The sequence below is a fragment of the Cryptomeria japonica genome, chromosome 8 (assembly GCF_030272615.1).
Source record: "Cryptomeria japonica chromosome 8, Sugi_1.0, whole genome shotgun sequence".
Classification (NCBI taxonomy): domain Eukaryota; kingdom Viridiplantae; phylum Streptophyta; class Pinopsida; order Cupressales; family Cupressaceae; genus Cryptomeria; species Cryptomeria japonica.
Genome location: NC_081412.1, coordinates 537,639,034 through 537,660,332, shown reverse-complemented (window position 1 = coordinate 537,660,332; position 21,299 = coordinate 537,639,034). Strand labels below are relative to the sequence as shown.

Here is a 21,299-nt window from a genome sequence, read left to right as displayed (position 1 = left end):
CTCTAATCAAACTTGCAACAGCTACCGTTTACTTGGTGAAATCAATCAGTTGGAGAAAGAAGCGATCTTGAAGAAAATGAGAGAGGTTATCCTTAAATCCTCAAATTACTTGACCTCAAGGAATCCACAATGTCACTTCTCAAATTCCTCGACTCCAAGGAGAATCCACGATTTGGGAGCCTTGAAAGATATGTGAGTTGAAGATTGCCTTGATTGAATTTATCCTTGGATTTTCAAAATTTGCTAGCAAAATCATTTTAAAGATGAAAACAATTGAACGACTCAAAGAAGCAAAATAAAAAAAGATGAAAGTGAAGAACGATTGAAGGAGATGAAGCGCTCATTTTCCTTGATGTCAAGGAATCCACGACTTGAGGCTTGAAGGTGCTAAAGTGAGGCATATGTTGCTTTATCCAAATTCATCTTAAGGATTTTCAAAATTGCTAACAAAATATCTTTGATTGAAATGAGAGAAAGCTGGAATGATCAATGAAGTTGAGGGATGAAGTTAAGAGTTATGCTCAAATTCTTTGACCCCAAGGAATCCACGATGTCACTTCTCAAATTCCTTGACCCCAAGGAATCCACAATCAAATGATGAGATGCAAATTTCTGTCCAAGACCATAAACTCATCAAATTAGCGAAGCTTGAAGTATGAAGGTAATGAGAAGACATGAAAGTGAACAAGCAATCACTCAGATCAAGGAATTATACAAGTATTTATGACTGGAATTGAAGATTAAATAGTGCTCAAATTCCTTGAGTTCAAGGAATCCACGACTTTGAGGTGAGAAGCAACATTTTATCCTCCACTTCAAGTAATCCATGACCAGCAGGCTGGGATTCCATGACTTCAAGGAAACCACGACAAGCAGAAATCAGACCTTGGAGAATAGAGGATCAGACAAGCGGACTTGCGGAGAATCAGATTTAAGAGGGATGAAATCAGACTCAGTGCTTTGCATTTCCTTGTGTTTTCAATGTTATTTCTACGTTGAATAGGTTTTTCGGGGCTTGATTTGTCAAGTATCAGCCTTATTTGCTTTCAGTTCATGGTGTATGATGTTAAGTCAGTTTTTTTTTTTCAGGTTTTGGTAGGAGGATGGAATGCTGATAAAGGGGTGAAATGAAGGACAGGCATCTTCAGGGCAAGGAGGCGAGTCAAGGATGAATATTCTAGGGGGACTTGAGAACTCACCAATTCTGAATTCAAAATCAGTATCAAGACAATGCTCACATTTCAGAAAGAATTCAAGTGAGGCAGATCTAGATTGGGGTGTGAACCTGATTGAGGATGAGGCGCAATCAGCAAGTACACAAATGCAAATCTGAGTAAGTCAAGGGGTATGACTAAGGAAAGGGGATGGTGGAAAGGACTTAAGATGAAACTCATCAAGATGTAGAGCTTCACAATCAAGGCTTAAATGATGAGTAAAGCTAGAAGGCGTGAAGGAGAGACTCTACACGCAAACACACCATAGACATATGGAGACACTTCCCCACATCAAGGTGAATCTATCCAAGCACATCATGAACAAAGGAGGATCCAGCATAGATATCATGGAGTCTACATCAAAATAATGGAAGGAAGACCTCATCACATGAGAGAAGATCAAGGAACACTTCATCAAGGCAAGGAAGATCAATCACCAATGCAAGGAAGATCAATCACCAATGCAAGGAGAAGGTCAAGTACATCAAGCATAGACATCACAAGGTCTACATCAAATGTGACACATGATAAGGTGAATTTCCAAGTATGAAGAAGGATAAGTGAAAGTGATCGGATCAGATGGGATGATACAATTTGGGAATATCTCCCACTATCATCACTTTCATCAAGGAGCAATTTGAAATGTTGAGTATCAAGAGATATTGCTCAATCACTCCACTTTGTGATGATCTACAAGATGATGAAGCTGAGGTGGTGCCTAGTCATCTTTAATCCAATCACATCATTTCAAGTCGAAGCGTCCATATGCAATGTACTTGACTCATCCAATGAGGAGGACAACTACCACATGTGGAGGCACAAAGTTCAATGTACGTAACCTTATCACTCATTGGTCGACATTCAGCGATGGACATGTGTCCAATTTAATGTAATTTTCTGATTGACTAAGAAGAAGTTTGTTGTAACAAACTCTAATTAGGGTTTTATTGTAAGATCTTGGCTATTGATTTGAGAATCAATCCGAGCCTTTGAATTGTAATGAGCTCTTTATATTAGGCTCAATGCTCCCATTTGTAAAGGTTATTAGTTAGTAGTCAATCAATAATTAGCAATTAAGAATAGAGTAGAGTAGGAGAAGGCAGAAATTGTTGCCAAGGCATGTAAACAAACATACTTTTCATTGAATTTATGGTGGATAGTGGTGTTTCTTCTTCATATTGCATGGTTTCTTGTTATATCCTCAAATTAGATAAAGTTCATTTATTATGATGGAAAAGTGTAATGATATTTGATGAATCCTTTGGTTCATACCATTTACACCTTGTTGATTGCAAGTTGTAGTGCATGGTTAGTTTGAACTTTGAACCTAATTGTTATTGTGGCTAAGTTCAATTGTGAATACTTCATTTTGATTGCACCAGTATTGGGTGTTTGAAAGGATTGTTTACAATATGAAGATCTTTCACTACCTTAGGAGATCACACTCTTTCTATGGTGTTGTGAGCTATCTCTGGTTAAGTAGAAAGTAGTTTTATGAGGGATTTGTCTATCAAAACATCATTCATTATTGTCATTGTCTTTAGGAATTAAGAGTTAGCATGGATTCTCTAAACTCTTTCCTCTTTTGCCCCTTTTTCTATTTGAGTTTGAGTCAATTTAAGAGAAGCATCACATGATTCATACATCCGATGTTCATGTTCTAGTTGTAGTTCATAAATGTAAGCCCCCTTGGATTACCAACAATCACATTTATACACCGAGTCTATCCACATGCAAAGTCAAGACTTGACTATCAGAACCTTGGAGTTGACTCGTTTGATCGCGTACTTTAGCATTTGAGAGGTCTTTGTTCAAGAGAGGATAGAATACTTAGTATTTTATTCTGTGTTGCAAGGTTTCATAAAAAACACATCAATAGTAGTCCCCTTTTCTAAATGTATTAGTTTTTGCGCTAAAATCACAATTCCAAGCTCATTGGACTTGTAGTCCATAAAATAGATTTTTCCTACTAGGGTTAGGAACATTATCTAATTCATTAATGGAATTCAACCATAGGGGAGTTAGGATAAGGAGGTATGTTAGGGTGCCTGAACTATCCTCTATCCTAGGCCCAAGAGTGGATATACCATCCCTCTTGGCCTCATGTGACCCTTTGCCATCTATATGAGGGGGGTGTACCTAGTGAGGAATCCTATAGCCATTCCCCTCTTCTTGCCACCCTTATTCTCCTCTTTATGATTGGGGTTCCTTAATCTAATGGTCAACCGTTATAGAGGTTTGAGGTGAAACTACAATAGGGTGTCTGAAAAATACTTCCCTTCTAAGCCCAAGGGCAGTGCACTGGGCGGGGCACTCTTTGCACCGCCTTGGCCTCATGGGACCATCGATCATCCGCCATGAGGTGGTGAACTTAGAAGAGGACCTCATAACTGTTTCCCTTGTATTCCCTTACTATCCCTATTATGGTTGTTTGCAGCATTTTAACAAGCTTATGAGGAATACACATTATTGACTATATTCCATATAATATAATATCATTAGATTGCATTTATATTATTCATGTGTGGGTAGTTACATATAATTCATGTTGCCTAGCCTAAGAATTACTATCACATTTCAGATTTCTGGTATAATGCTCAATTACTGTATGCTCATTTTATATCAGTTCTGTTCTAATTCGATGCTTCCCTATTCCTCTCTGAGGGAGTGCTCCTTTATGTGGTCTTCGATTAGAAGAGAGGGGTTACATCCCTTCTTGTGGTCATGACCCCTTTCAAGAGAGGTGCCCTTTCACATCGTCCCTTTAGTTAATTGCTGTTTGTAAATGTTAGGTTGCTTGTCTTAATGAAATTATCTCTTAATAACATCTTAATGAAGTCGTTTCTTAATTATAGTAATTTAGGTGAGATCACTGCCTTAAGGAGTTCTGTCTTCAACCATAGACAGATCACTGCCTTAGAGAATTTTCTCCTCAACCCTTATCATTCGCATATTAATGTAGGGTCAGATTGATGTCTGGGTTCGATTTGAGTTTCACAAAATTGTGAAGTCTTGAAACAAGTCAATTTTCTCTTATTAGAGATGGTGCGAGTATGGTTGGCATGGCGGGGACATGACAATTTTTTTCCTCAATGCACATGCGTGCATCAGTGTATGAAGTTGGGCACCATTATGAAGCAGGTATGTCCAAGACTGCAATCTAGTGCTTGGCGTGCTTGGAACTTGAGACATCCTCTAGCAAATAAACTTAAGTTTTTAAAATGTTTTGATTTCAATGTTTAGGTGCGTGTCTACAAGTTGGACATGCTTATACAAGGGAGGGATGTATGATTTGATTTTCAAGGTTTTTTAGGTGACCAGCCATGATTATAGGAAAAAATTGCATAATCACTGAAGTTGTCTAGAGTAGCCTATCTAGAAGTCTTTTTTTAAGCCATCACCATTTTCAAAGAGAAGGGCATATTTAGGGATTTTTCTATTTTTAGCCAGGGAACCCATCCTATTATTAGCCTTATATTATTTTTAGTGTTCTCTTTTTAGAGTCAACTCTTTTCTCTACCTCATTATGTGAGATATGAGAGCTTTGAAGAGATAATTGTAATATTTTAATTGTGGTGCAATTGAGAGTCGTATGATTGTAATTTTAGAATTAATGGATGAGATAATTTGTAATTGCTGGCACATCATGCAAGTAGTCATAGTTAGGGTAGAAGTGCAACTAGTTTAATTTATTTGTTTTCATGCAATTGTTTGTAGATAGTATAAATAAGTGCCTTTTTGCACTTATATTGATCAATGAAAATTCCTTAAGAAGATTGCATATTGCTGAAGTTATAGCTCACCAAGCTTTTCTGATTGTTAATCCAAAATTCAATGTTTATTTGCTCAATAGGATTATTATTCCTATCTTGCTTCTAAGAATCGATTGAGATGTGTTTTTGTGTGTTGAGGTACATTAAATGGCTTCTACCAAATTTAAAGAGTGACGCATTCATTTCTTTGCTGAAAAACATGATTTCGGGGGCTTTATAAGGCTTGTCTACCCATGCTAGAGAAGCACACAACCATTTCAGCATTGATGATCAAAATGGAAGGATTCTATAGTGGATTCAAAGAGTGATATTGTCAAATTTCAGACTTGCACGTTAGTTAGTTCTTTTTCTTTCAAGCATATAAATTATTTCTAGCATGTAAAATTTACAAATTTTACTGCATTAATTCATTTAAATCAATTTATGTAATTTTTTTTGCTAAACTTGCACAAGTTTATATGAACAATTTTTTTAGTTTTAGGGTAAAAATGTGTTATTTTTGTTAAATTCAATAATTTGATTGCTATACAATTACTATATTACCATGTTGTGTTTCAATTTGCCAAATGCATTTACATGTTTTAAAAAAATCAAGTTCAAATTGCTGTAGTGTTTTTAAACACTACCCTTTTGTTTTTATTTATGTTGTAGGTTGGTATTGAATAGCATTTTGCCTTGCATTAGGTTTAGACTTAACAAGTGGAAGCTGTCCTATCAGATGTAAGTTCTTTGGAAGCCATGACCCTAGTTGGAAATATGTCACAATGGGCTTGGTAGAAGGGAATGCGATCTGTATCTTGTGCATGAAGAATTTTAATGGAGCTATCAATCACCTCAAATACCATATTGCAGGCATTCCTAACTGCAACACCAAGTTGTTTCTAGAAGCTCCAGAGGAGGCAAAATGATATGTGAGCACTTGCATTATTTGATGAGAAGAAATTAGAGAGGGTGAGAGCGCAAACAGCCATAGAAGCAACCATTTCTCTTCATTTGCCAACAGAAATCAAGGTACACATGATAGGCATTGTAGGTTCTAGTCACTGCCCACACATCTATGGCACATTCACTTCATCTATCTTGAGTAGGGCCCAATCATAGGGCTTTTTTGTGCCTAGAAATGTAGGCTGGAGCACAACCGTCATCAGGGTGGAACAAAGAGGTATGCAAAGAAATAGATAAGGCATGCACAAATTTTTGGGATTACATTGATCTTCCTTTCAATGAAGCAAATAACCCATATTGGTGTTGGATATTGATGCTAATACGATATGTTGTTGTCATTGATGTCAACATATCGTGTGTTTTGGTATTCCGGTGATTGCAGAGAGTTGATCTAGCTGGTTTATCTTTTTGATTTGCTGAATCAACTAGAGATTCTTGATTCAGTGTTGGTTTCATGATGCTATGTGGTGATTTGATCGAGTTATGGATTCCGGTATGAGGATTGGTTTTTCAGTGTTCAGTGTTTCAGTGTTCTGGTAATTGATTCGTTGTGCTCCAGAATGATTATATCTTGAGTTGTGGATTTGGGGGAGTGTCTGGGGTGTTCATGTGTATCTTCAATTCGGTTGGTTTGTGATTTGGTGCTCCGAAAGTTATCTTTCTAGTCCCAGGGGCTGTTGCTGTTTGAGTATTCTTGAGTATCAATGTGTTGATCGATGAAGATTTGATTAAGTGGTGTTGGTGTAGCTATTGCGGATGGTTCTAATGTGCTTGTTGGTGTTTCCTAATCGTGTCCTATTTGTTTTGCTGGTCCGCATTGATCATTGTGGGCGTTATTGAGGATCTTATGGGTTTGGTGATGTTCTTCGTGTTATGCGACACTTTTGGTGGTGTAGCGTGTTGCGGATGGTCTTGGCGAGATTTTTGGTTGTGTTGCGTGTTCGAGGATTTGATTGGGGTCCATGCTATGCCATCTTGGCGTTGTATTGGTCCGGTGGTTGATTAATGTATCATGTGATGTAATTTTGTAATTAGGTCTTAAGGGTTGAGCCGACCTTGTAGTCAAGGTTGATGATTTGTATAAATGGGTGTTATATTCATGTAATTTGGTGATAGGTGTTGTGTCTACATTATCAGAGAGTGGTGTATGTGCGAACAAGAGAATTCATCTTTCGGTGTGAAGTGTAGAGCAGAGAGTGTTGCAGAGCAGACAAATGTGCTTAACCGGAACTGTCATCAGGCATTTGAAGATGCTATTCTTTCAGTTCATATAAACCGGATTGTTGTCCGAATGTTCTTGTAAGGTACTAAACCTTCCCTAAGGGTTGTAGCCATTCGGGTTATTATATTTTGAGCAGTGAGCTCTAGGCAATGTGCTTGAATGCATGTGCATTCCCCATTGTAATATTTACACATATTACTGCAGAGTATCATCTTATTGTGGGTAGGTTCCCACCGTGGTTTTTCCCTTAACCGGGTTTTCCATGTCAAAATCTTGGTGTTGTGTCTTGTTATTGTGCTTATCTTTACTCTTGATGCAGTTGATTAGATTTGAAGTTGTGCTTAAATACGAGTTACAAAATTTTAATGCTTTGTAGATTGAGTTACAGAATTTTAATGCTTTGCAGATTGAGTTTTTCATTTCCCTTTTTGAAAACTAATTTTAGTGGGTTTCTTACTATCTTCCACATTGTTATCAGGGCCATGGTGGGTCTGGAAAGTCTGACATTCTTTATATGCTTTCTCGGCTTTCATCTTGCACATCTGGAGAGGCATACATTTATGGATTCCCAATATCAACAGGAGGTATTGTTGGATATTGAATTGCATTTATTGTATTTTTTCTACACATAGATCGCTTGTGATTGTGGTTATAATGTATCCTTCCCCTTTTAGTTTGCATTTCAATATATATTCTCTAGATTTATGGTTGGGTAATGCACTTCTAGGTATGTTTATCATGTTTTCTTGTTGATATTTATAGTTTGTCAGCTGTTATGCATTTTATAGGTAAACTACTTGACCACATTTTCTCTGTAACTATAAAATTTCCATCTAGCTACATGTTTATTGTACTATACCAATTAAGTTATTCTTTGTACTTGGTGATATTATAGTGTTTGATAACATGTAGTTGTTCATCATTGCCAATGATTCACCCTAATTGGTAGCATTTGTGTTTGGGCTCTCTAGGATATTTTTTCACTGTCAAATGCCTCCATTCAGGCAAATTTGTATTTTATCCCAAGACCTATGAAAATAATGCTTCATTTCACTTCTTTTTTGGACATTGATATAATTTGACTGTTAATTAATTACCTAATATTAATAATTATTGTCTTTTATCTCTTCATAATTTGTTGGCTCAAGCATATGGCAATTATATTTTGGTGTCACTTCTCTTGAAGTAAGTGATAAGGTTGGGCATCCTCTTTGTATAATGTTTAATGCTTTTGATTTGATTAAAATATTATTTTAATATGTTCATTTACATCTCCTTCATATCCTTCTATGTTTCAGGAACTCTAATCGAAAATTGCATCCAGACTCTCATTGGTTGATTTTGGTTGTTTGTGGAATTATCCTCTCTCTCATATCTTCTCACTATTCATCTCCCACCTCTCACATTTTAGTAACAAATACTTTCAATGAAGTTTTCTTTTTGGAAAACATCTGAGGATGTGCTATAAACACTTGAATATCCTCTCAAGCTGGACTTCGACCCATTTCGTGGGAATTAGAAAGTAGTTTCGTTCCAGAGTTAATTTTTTTCAAGTTTCTACACCAAAATAATTTATAAGAAAAATAATAGTAATGTATGTGTCTCTTATAAAGCAAAAGTAAATGGTAAGGTGCTCACCTTTGCTTTAACTTTCTAGAATAACAATAGATGGTAGATGTACCTAAAAGAATAACTGTAACTTGTACATTTGAAAGTAAAACCCCATTGAGATTCATTTCTACATCTTATCCATGTTGCAACAACATGAATTCGATTCTACCTAACTATAATTGGACCATTTTGACTTAATTGCAATCCACACTGATCAGGAATCTAAGAAATTTGAAGCACAAAGTTTGCCATTATTGCCATTATTGTGCATTTGGAGCTGCTTCCAATACCAACATCAGCTTACTCTTAAATGCAAGTTTTTGTGCCAATGCAAGTTCAGTATTGGCACTGATTGTAGTGCAAACATCGATAATGCAAAAGTCCTCCAATCACTTTTTATCGATGGTGTTAGCGTTGCCATTAGCATCAACAGCTGTCATGTCTAATACTACTGACTCTAAACATCAACTGTTAAGTTTGGATCGGATTTATAAATTTGATATTTTTCAAACTTATTGTTACTTTAACTTAGAATGAATTCAATTTGACTTATACAAGGTAGGAATTGAGTCTGAATATTATATTTGATGTTCAACGTTTATATAGATATAATCACGATCTCAATTGATCTAGGTTTCAATACCAATGTTCACGTACTGCTGAGTATATTAATGATCTTGATTTCAATATTAATATCCATGTACTGATTCTCACGACCTGCTCTTGTAATCTTCGCTGTATCACCTCCAACCGAATTGTATCAAATATATATATATATGATGCCCGAAGACAATAGAGGAGATGCGACTCTACATGAAGAGTCTTGAGGCCAAACCGATTTATGATTTAATCGATTCAATTATAATCGGTTATGCTTTAACCAATTATTAACAAATGAATCGATAACTAATCGATTGTAGAATAATGCGATAATAGAAGCAGGTTAATTATGATGATTCGGTTTGACCATTGATCGGGTTAACTAAAGTTATGACTATTATCATTAACCATCTGCAGATATACATATCGCCGAATATGATTTATATATATATTGGTCACAAACTGTTATATTGTATCCCGACTGTACTTCGATGATCTGCAATTGTATAACCTTTATATATATCCATCTACAATGATCGTATCATCTTTGATATATGATACTCAAGGGTTTTCATTAATCAATTCCATTATGATCGGTTGATTAACTTAAAACTAACAATTATAGATTAATAGATCGGTTTATTATAACTGATGTGCTTTAAGCGATTCAACCAATGTGATGATCGAACAACAGATTATGTAAATCTAACTTGATAATGGAGTCAAGTCGATTGTCATCGATTGGCATTAATTCGAAATCGCTGCTTATGGGGTTTAACAATATTGATAACTATTACTCGTAATTGTCTAAGGCCAAAGGCCAATTAGACAATTATGGTGTCTCATTCAGTCCTCAAGAATTATGACTGAAGCTACCTTATCGTCAACACTCCCTCTTAGCTAGGGAGGAATTCTTCTTATCCTTTATAAGTTATATCATCTTCATTGTGATGATTTTCCACAATAGCCATATCATATGTGGAACAGAAAGATATCACCTCACTGTGATATCAAGTGTTATGGCATGTCCACGGATATCATGTCACATGATATCCACCATAAATCTCTTAATGTAACACCCAACATTATGGCTTTTCCACGGATATCACGTCTCATGATATCCACCATTATGGCATATTCAAGGATATTACTTCATGGCATGTCCACGGAGATTACGTCACATAATATCCACCATGAATATCTCTTTATGTAACACCCACCATCATGGCTTATCCACGTATATCACGTTTGATGATATCCACCATTATGGTATATCCATAGATATTACTTCTAGAGATATCAACCATCATGACATAGCCATATATATCACGTGTCATGATATCCATCATAATGGTGTGATCAATCAATATTGCAAGATCGTCACCTTACAATAATGATCAGATATACAAGTGTTTATCATTGAGAGATAGTCACCTCACAATGATATCCACCATTGTTCATCCAGAGGGTGAACACAAGTACAAGGTCATCACGGATTCTCTCATGAGATGTTGTCATGGAGTCACACACATGGCATTAATCATGAACCATATCAGATTAATAAGTTGCATTAATAAGAGTTTACACTATAAACATCTTATAATAAGAAAGAATACATTAGTATAATAAACAAGACAACCAAATCAATTATGCTGAGACTTAATCTCAGCTAGGGTTACATTTTCCACAATACCAAGCTTATCTCGAAAGTACATAAACTTTATTCTAGAGAGAGGCTTGGTGAGAATGTTTGCCGTCAATTCATAAGTACTAATGTTTCTTAACTGAATAACATACCTTTCCACTTGACCTCCACATGCTTTGGCCTTTCATGAAATACAAGGTTGGAGTCTGCATCACTCTTGGTGTATTCCAAGCTCATCAAGTATTCATCTATCTAGAAATATCATGACTTAGGAGTCAGCATAAAGGGCCTTTCAGTCTACATGGGACTCCATCCCATGAATCATAATCTTTTGACTGATCATTAGAGAAATTATCTCGACATAGTCCACTCCCTCTGAATCAATATGACCAAGATTCTTGCATATCAATCGAAGCATATCTTCTTAGTTTCTCCCTCTGTCATGGGAGCATCCCTTGCTCACATGGACCCAATAATAGAAGATATTTTGCTTCAAGAGACTCTCATTTTCTAGTATGATCCTCATATGTCTAAATGCCAGATCCAAAATCACAATGGAACTATTGTCATCAGATCGAGCCCTAGACAGGAATATGACCATCTTGAGATTTAGAACAAAATCCCCTAGCAGTATACTCCCTCTCACTTGGAGAGCCCTCTTGTCTCAACTTTGCTTTGTAACCCTAGATGTCATCATCCCTTGTACGAATGTCTCAATAATTACCTCTAATGGACTATTGCACTTTAGCCAGTAAATATATAAAAAAATGGAAATGTAAAATCTCAGAATCTCCATTGAAGTCCCATGCCTGTTCCTCCTGAATTTCATGAATTTCAGTCTCTACATCACAAATAGAACTTCAAAAAACACTATAGCCTGAAAACCAATAGCCTGTGGTTCTAAAGATGTCCTATATGTAAGGGACAAGTTTCTCATAGTAAATTGAAGAAATTTAAACATAAGATATCTAGCTGCAGCTTGTTGTAAACAGACATTTGTTGACAATGTTGATTCACAAAAGAAATGCATAATGTAATTGCATGAATTAATAACTAGATATGGAATTCATGTACATTATTCAACCATAAAAAAAAACAACAACTTATCTCCTTAAAGTCAGAATATGAATCCATCTGAATCCTTTTGCGGAAGAGTTTCACCAACATCTGCAATGGAAGCTTGAGGCATAGTCCTGGTTGGACATTGCATCGCATAGTGACCATATTTGTCACCTCTAAAGCATTGGATTTCTGAAATAGCCTTCCTTCTTTTGAATGTAGGAGTACCATTGGATTCCTTATCTTTCTTCCTTTTGAAATATCCTTTCTTACCTTTCATCTTTGAGGAGTGCGAGGCAAGAACATGAATATCTTCATTTATGGAGCTTTGGCCAATGCCTCTTATAGCCAATCTTGACTCTTCTTGAATGCAGTCTGTCTTCAATCGGTCAAATTTAGGGAGTTTTGGTCTTGCGCTTAACCCTTGAATAAATGACTCCCATGAAGAAGGGAGACCATCGAGTGCCAACATGGATAACTCTTTGCTCTCTATGGTGTGACCAATGGTAGAGAGTTGATCTCTCAATTCTGTAATCCTCATGAAGTATGATGTGATGGTTTCGCCTTTAGTCATTTTGACATGGTGAAGTTGTTGCTTTAGTGCAAGAGATCGGCTTGTGTTGTTTATCTCATACATGTTCTCTAATGATTTGAACATGTCATATGCTGTCTCCAACCTGGAGACGATTGGCACAATATGGTCCTTAATTGAGTCAACCAACATCTTCATGGATTTATTATTCTCTCTTCCATTGAAGCTTCTCATCTTCCTCGTTTGGTTCCGGTATGACTTTCTTCACAAATTCATCTAATTCGTTTTCACCCAAGGCAAGCATGATTCTAAACTTCCAAGATACAAAGTTTAATGCTCCTTCAAGTCTGTCTTCAACTCTAATCCAATTCACCATCCCGACGTTGATAGGAGTAGTTGAATTTGAAGACGATAGTATTTAGAGGGTAGAGTTGTCTTTATAAATCTGATCTGATCTTTTCCTTATGCTAGCTCTGATACCATGTTAAGTTTGGATCAGATTTATAAATTTGGTATTTTTCAAACTTATTGTTACTTTAACTTGGAATGAATTCAATTCGACTTATACAAAGTAGGAATTGAGTCTGAATATTATATTTGATGTTCAACTTTTATATAGATATAATCATGATCTCAAATGATCTAGGTTTCAATACCAATGTTCACGTACTGCTGAGTATATTAATGATCACGATTTCAATATTAATATCCACGTACTCATTCGCACGACCTGCTCTTGTAATCTTCGCTGTATCACCTCCAACCGAATTGTATCAAATATATATGATGCCCGAAGACAATAGAGGAGATGCGACTCTACGTGAAGAGTCTTAAGGCCAAACCGATTCATGATTTAATCGATTCAATTATAATCGGTTATGCTTTAACCAATGATTAACAAATGAATCGATAACTAATCGATTGTAGAATAATGCGATAATAGAAGCAGGTTAATTATGATGATTCGGTTTGACCATTGATCGGGTTAACTAAAGTTATGGCTATTATCATTAACCATCTGCAGATATACATATTGCCGAATATGATTTATATATATATTGGTCACAAACTGTTATATTGTATCCCGACTGTACTTCGATGATCTGCAATTGTATAACCTTTATATATATCCATCTACAATGATCGTATCATCTTTGATATATGATACTCAAGGGTTTTCATTAATCAATTCTATTATGATCGGTTGATTAACTTAAAACTAACAATTATAGATTAATGGATCGGTTTATTATAACTGATGTGCTTTAAGCGATTCAACCAATGTGATGATCGAACAACAGATTATGTAAATCTAACTTGATAATGGAGTCAAGTCGATTGTCATAGAATTGCATTAATTCGAAATTGCTGCTTATGGGGTTTAACGATATTGATAACTATTACTTGTAATTGTCTAAGGCCAAAGGCCAATTAGACAATTATGGTGTCTCAGTCAGTCCTCAAGAATTATGACTGAAGCTACGTTATCGTGAACATCAACATCTTGGCGCACCAAAGTCTTAAACCTTTAAGAAGGTATTATCATTTATAGATCCAATTTCCATAATGGATGGAAGTTGATCTGTTGAATTTTTATCAATGTAGTATAAATATTGATTGCTTTTGTTGCTTTTGTTTCTTGTATGCAGAAGAGTTTTAGGTACTTAGTTAAAAAGACATTATATATATTAGAGATAATTTCTAGGGAAATTGCAATGAATTATTTGGATATCAGATGTTTTGGACCAAACTTTGGAGCTCCATCCTAGGATCAGTAATAAGGTCAGAGACATGGCCTCCTTATATAGATAAACGACTTCATAATCCACAATAACTTGACAGGCCCGAAATTATTAAAAAGTATGGACATAGCAAGAACTGAGGGAAAACTCAGCAATAACTTGGCAAATTTATGAAACATTTGAAAATAGTATTTTTAAAAGTATTCTTGAAAACACACACACATTAGCGAATTTGTAGAACATATTGTTGATTTCCATCATATATAAATCACAAGTAGAGGTTAATACATATTATAGACTAAAAATCGACTTCAACCTCTGAATACATGCTTCTTTGCTGAAAATGTTGATCCAAAGATCAATAGAATGTTGAATGTGGAAATCATATGAATTTTATTAATTTTGTTCATATTGCAAGTTCAAATTTTAAATGACCCGCAGGCTTGTATTGTCACAATTATGACTATGAAAATTCAAGCATGCAGGTTTGTTTAAATGAAATTTTGTTGATATTGCAAGTTGAAACAATCTACAGGCTTGAGTTTTCACCGTTATAATTGTGAAAATTCAAGCCTGCAGGTCATTTAAATTTGCAATATTTATTATGAAAATAATCAAAAAATTTGATATAATTTCCACATCCGACATACTATATATCTTTGAATCAACACTTTCAAGCTTTAACATAGAAAGAAATCAATGGTTATTAAACAATGAAAACTAGAGCTTGCAGGTTGTTTAAACTTTCAACGTGAATCGATTTATCAACACTTTGAGCATAGAAAGGATATATAGATTGGTCTCGGTTTGGCTGATTGTTTCATTTTAACTTCAAATGAAAGGATATTAAAGTGCGAAGATTATAACCTGCAGGTCGTTTAAAGTTTTAGCATGTATACTTTCAGCATAGAAAGGATTTATCCATCATGTTCTTGTCTTGTGTAATGTCCTCACCTTTTTAAAATAAGATTATAATAATAATAAATAATAATAAATAATAATAAATTGAAAAATATTAAAAAAAAAATATGTAATATAATTATAAAATATAAAATTGAATTTTGATTTAATTATAATTATTGAAGGAAAAAAATATATAGGAGACACCAAACAAGGAGGAGTACAAATCAATATTCTAACAGCCTAATGACAAAAATCTTTAAGGATTCCAATTGAAGGATGAAAATCCTTAATTTCTCTTGACAAGTTAGTGGATGAAAACCCCTAACTTTGGTGGAAGTGAGAAATATTTCAGACTTTATACAAAGGGAGACAGCTGGAAATTTGAAAGAAGAATTACAGTAGAGGCTAAAGGATAAGTTTTATATTTTTAGGATACATTGTAAGCTTTTAATCCGAATTATATAATTGAAGTTATATTTTTTAGGATAAATTTATATTTATAATTAACTATGTGGTCATTATAGTGAGTTAGGGTTATTTATATTAGCAAAAATACAAAATTTTAAAACATGACATTATAAATGGTATTTGAGCTTTGATCTTGCCAGCTTGCAGGGTAAAGCGAACATGTTGGATGCATTCCAGTCACAAAGACTTGAAAGTTTGAAAGGAAAATAGAAATGAAAGGTTCTATAGAAGCCCATTACAATATTTTTCAACCAAGTTTCTGACAAAAACAAGAGGACAACTTTTGTTCAAGAGTTATTGATGAAAATACAGAAGGACAAAGGTACAAATTTGAGGCCCTGAAATCTTTGACAAAAATCAGAGATTTCAAAGCTACTTTTCCCTTTAATGAGTGCTTGGAGGCACTTGGGAACCATTATCCTGGCAAAAGAGACCCATTCGAATACATAAGGAAAATGGCTAAGATCAAGGAGTCAGAACCACAAGAATCAATTTTGATAGAAGAAACGAAGTTCAAATCAGAATCAGAATTAGATTCACAAGAAGCTGGTAAACCCAAGGAAGAAGGGCCAGAAATAGAGCTACAAGAAAATGAACAGACTAATGAGCAGTAGAAGATAAAGAGTCTTTGGTAGGAAAAGATGTTTTATTGGTTTCTAATGATAGCACGTGTCACCAAAATATCAATGATTCCACTTGTTGGATAGGAACAGTTCAAGTTAAAGAAAGATGCACTAAATCATGCACTATCTTTCAAACTTCCACATGGTAAGTCTGTAATATACACCCTTATATATATTTTTTTATATTCTGATTTGAGTTTACCTCTAAATGCAGATTTATGATACACAGAAATATGTATTCCAGTGAATAAACTAGCAATAATGATATTTAAGAAATAACATGCAATGTTCAATATTTGTAATACCCACACCTGGAGTTTAACTTTCTGATTTAATAAAAAATGTAAATAGCAATATATGGTCAATAACAGCAATACCCGGATGAATACGTGTTTCTGTAATGACATTATAGGCATATCCATTTGATGCAATGGAACATTATTTTTTGAAATCAACAACTGGCAGTCTTTATGAAATCCCATGCCTAAGGAAATGGTCTCCTCAGATCCAAATCTAATGCCAAAGGTCGGCAAACCCTAGGTGTCACCTCTTCAATGGAAATTGCCCCCAAAGACTAGGCAACCCAATTCTAATATGCCCACGCCCTATGAAGTCACCCTCAGACCATGACATCTAACTTGGAGAAACCCTCACACCCTTAGCAAATGTACAATCTGCTTATGGAAGGAGGGGCGGCCAGTAGTGAATGGAGAAATGAGCATAAAATCTTCAATCAAATCTGTTCTTCTTACTCTTGTAATCTGTACTTTGAATTTTGTATTTAAATTTTATACCAGCAAAAAATCTTCAAATAAGCCCAAATGTTATTCTGAATGGACCAACCAATAAATCTCCCTAGTTAGATCTTTCGTTAACGAAGAAGATGTTCTCTACAAGGGTTTTCCTCCTCACAAAGCTACAAGATGAACACGTTCTATACAGCAAGATCTGTTCTCAAAATCCAAATCAAGCATAATGAAAAATGAGCTTAAAAACCCAATATATACTTCTCCAAGAAGCCCATGCCCCCTTTTGGGTTTTGCACTTTTAATTTAATTTAATATTACTTTATGACTCCCAACATTGGTGCCCACTTCTAAAAGAACATTTAATTTAATATTTGAAAAGATACCTTATATCATAATTTAACTTAATATTTTAATGTTATTTAAATTAATCGCACTAGACCACATAAATTGCCAAGATATTATGATCAAATGTATTTATTGACATTCCAAAATAGAACTATTGCTAGCTAACCAAGTTGGTGTCTAGCCTGTCACTGACTAAAAATAGTAGATATGGACAAATTATCCGTTCTATCCAAAAAAGGTCATAGTGCAAATCTCAATTGATTGAGATCAATGCAACACTTGTCATTGCAAATAAACTTGATTGGATGATCACCTGGAGTCCCCTAACGCTGACTCAGCCTATGGGAACCCGCTGAATAGGCTAACTTTCACCAAGATGATAGAGCTTAGGAAGGGGACATTACAGAGTCATTGACTTATTTTTTTGAAGAGCATTGAGGATGACTATGCATTTGAGGACATTTGAATTAGCCCAATTTCAGAAGTTTTTGTTTAGAAAAATGAAGGGGTTGAGGACATCTCAATAAACTCTTTTTTGGCAATAGAGGATGTAAACACATAATCACAAGCTAAAGAAAAGGTTTTAGCAGTTACTATTGTTGGACTTTTGACTTTTGAATATGCAAGAATTGTTAGATCATAATAGCGAACAATAAACAATCTAGGAATGCTAATACTAACTAGGAATAAAAAATGAAGGTTTAGGAAGATAATTGTTTATAAATAGGGTAGTATGAATATTCTAAATAGGTAATCAATTTCCAATTCGATAATAGGAATAAACTTCAAATTTTCTACTGGGTTGTGTTGTGACCTTTTCACACATCGCCCCATTGCAAATGAGGACCCCCTCATTTTCGCTCACTTGATCGTTTGCTTTAGGTCTTTTTGCAGTATCTTTGTGACTCACAATTTCAAGCGTTAAAGGGAAATGCAAATAAACTAAACATCAAGTTTAGAATTTTATCAATTTTAGGGTTTTTGTCATGCAGGTTCTAAAAGAAGAGGCTTGTGATCAAAAGCGTCTAAGATGGTAAAATTTGACGAAGGGAAGTTTTTTTTCAAATAGGCTCACCAATGAAATTTGAGTCTTTTTTGTGAACTTTCTATTTTTAGTAGTGTTTATTTTTAGAAAGTCTATTTTTAGCAAATTTCACTGTCTCCAATTGGCCTAATTTTGTGTTTGGAAAAACTTTCTATTTTTAGCAGTTGCTAGTTTTAGCAAACATGTTAAAGTTGACTGTAACTGGAGCAAGAATCCAGATTCAAGTCAAGTAGAACGAAGATGAAATACAGAGCGTAAAAGGAATAAGTGCAGAAGAAAAATCCTTCCTCCAAACTAAACTGCGCCCATGAGGATAAAAATCTAACGGAGGAGGAATTTGTTGAAATGGAAAAATCGTCCACAAGCATCAAAGTGTGCCTAGTAGTGGAAATTCTCTGAGGAGGAATTTTCTACGAGAGCAAAAATCCTCCACAAGCATCAAAGTGCACCCACGAGTGCAAATTCTCCTCCGAGGAATTTTCTCTAGGAAGAAAAACCCTCCACCAAGCCAAAAGTGCATCTAGGAGTGCAAATTCTCCTCCTCCAAGGAATTTTCCGCAAGAACAAAATCCGTCACCATGCTAAAAACCCGCCCAAGGAATATATGAAACGTGGAGCAATAAATAATTAATATTTTAATGCTTTTTTAATGATTTTGGGGCATGGGGTCCACACATGGAGAAAATTAATTAGGTTTTTCTTTGTACAAAATTGATTAACCCTAACTGAAACTGATTGTTTTCTCCTTTGGTTGACCAATAAGTTGAAGAGGTGCAAATTCAAGAGGCAAAATCACTTATAAAGGTAAGTTGGTAATTCATTTTAACCTCACAACTTGGAAATTCATAGCTAGAATAGCAAGTGTGACTTTGGAGAGAAGAATAATTTGGAGTGAATTTGACCAAGGCGTTTTTCTTCATTATTTTAATTTTGGAATTCCTTCCTGGCAAAGTTATTTATTTATATTTTTTTGGAATTCTAGGTATGCAATCATTCCAGCCAAAATCACGCTATAGGCTTGTTCATTTTTTCTTGTAGTCAAGAATTTTGAATTTATATTTTAGTAATCGTTGTGACAACGGATTAAACCATAGAATGAATTGATAAAATTCTCAAGATAAAAAAGGAAATAATTTTAACATTATTTATCCTTGGAATTCCAGGAAATTGAATAGCGGAAGTTAGGATTGCAGCTGAGTCTAGGCAGACACTGATCAAGAAGGAGATGAAAGGATTTCTTCCTGAGTCCAAAATCCAGTCAAATCGGGAAAATGTTGGCGACATCAACTTCAGGACACCAACCCAAAGGAGCACCAACCCCTATCCTGTCCTGAGCACCAACTCAAGGAGCACCAACCCCTAATCTATTCTGAGCACCAACACTTGAATTTATGGGCACCAACCCCTGCACCGAGCACCCACTTAGTGAAATACAATGAGATAAATTTAGCTACAATGAAATCTCCTTGTTACAAATGAAATTTTATAACTCCTGCAATCAATATCTTCTGCCGGTTTTAACTCTTCTCTGTCTCACTGGTTCTATTCACTCTGCCTTTGCCTTACCGGTTAGATCCTCCACAATTTGATTCACTGTTTCGGCTTCATCGGTTGAACCTCTTTCTCTCACTCTGCCTCTGCTCTACCGAAACCTCTTTTCCTCACTCTGTCCCTTATCGGTACAGTCTCTGTCAGTATAACAAAACATTATGCGTTGTAGTTGCTTTACCGGTAAACCTTGAACCTTACCGGTTGAACCTTGTCTGCCAGACCTTCTTCTTGCCCTTCCTTTCACTTCTTGATCTACCTTCACTTCTGCAATCTACTTTCCGACAGATAGATCAATACTTGCTCATCCCTCTTACTGGTTAAACTCCTCTTACTGGTCCCTTTCTTCAACACACTCAGTCGCTTCAAAGTTGGCCACTTAAACACTCAGACTGTTTTGTCTGCACTCTTCACTTGCATCTGGCATCTAGCATCCGACCTCCTTCATCGGCCTCAACAACAACAACCACTTAGATCTTCAAACTGCATATTTATATTCATGCATTCCTAGCAAAACGGAAACTCAAACTTCTCGCCCTAGGGTATTCTTCACGGACCCAATCCGTATCAGATCAAATCGATCTCATCTTCAAGATTCACAACTTGCATCAGAACAAGCAGTACTGTAACCTATTTTATTATCTTTTATTCTTCCAAAATATGTTTAGTATCTTTAGCAAACTGCAACCAGTTTGTCGGCCTCACTCTTTTTCAATCACATTAAATGATCTCGCAGTTCCTTTCTCCAAATCAGATCTGCAACTTGATGTCCTGCTTCGATCATGATGTCAAGGAATCGGATCTCTTTCCTTGGATCAGCTTTGAGCCGCAATCCTCTGCACTCTACCCGTGATTTTCGCAGTCTGCATTAAATACAGACTTAGTCGGCAACCATCTCATCGACGCACTCTTCACCACTGCACGTTAGCCATCTGGATCCTACGTGTCATCTTCATCGGCATCCACCTCAATTCACTATGTCGGTTCAGGCTCAGGCACTGACCAAAAATACAACCGGTGTTTACCTATCGGTTCACCTTGTCATACTGGTTATACAATAATCGTTTAACCTTCATACTATGCTCTTCTCTGTTTGGCTGGTTAGGACACAATACCTTTTCACTTCATATGACGTGATGCCATACTCTATCTTCTGCTTGTCCCTTGCTTACCGGTGGGCATGTTTTCCAGTTGATACTACACCTACCTGCACACTGGATCGGTGTTCATTCTTCTTCACAGAGTTCATATCAGTCAATTATTAGTGTGTTCTCC

At 35.6% G+C, this 21,299-nt stretch overlaps 1 protein-coding gene across 9 annotated transcripts in view; it reads left to right on the top strand.

Moving 5' to 3' along the window:
• Positions 1-21,299, top strand: part of LOC131027665 (uncharacterized) — a 300,093-nt gene that overhangs the window by 79,558 nt on the left and 199,236 nt on the right. For all 9 annotated transcript variants that reach the window (XR_009102519.2, XM_057957732.2, XM_057957733.2 and 6 more), the window contains one exon: positions 7,633-7,738. Coding sequence is in view for 8 of the 9 variants with exons in the window: in XM_057957732.2 (XP_057813715.1) it covers positions 7,633-7,738 (106 nt within the window). In the remaining variant the exon portion in view is untranslated. The remainder of the gene's footprint in view (positions 1-7,632; positions 7,739-21,299) is intronic.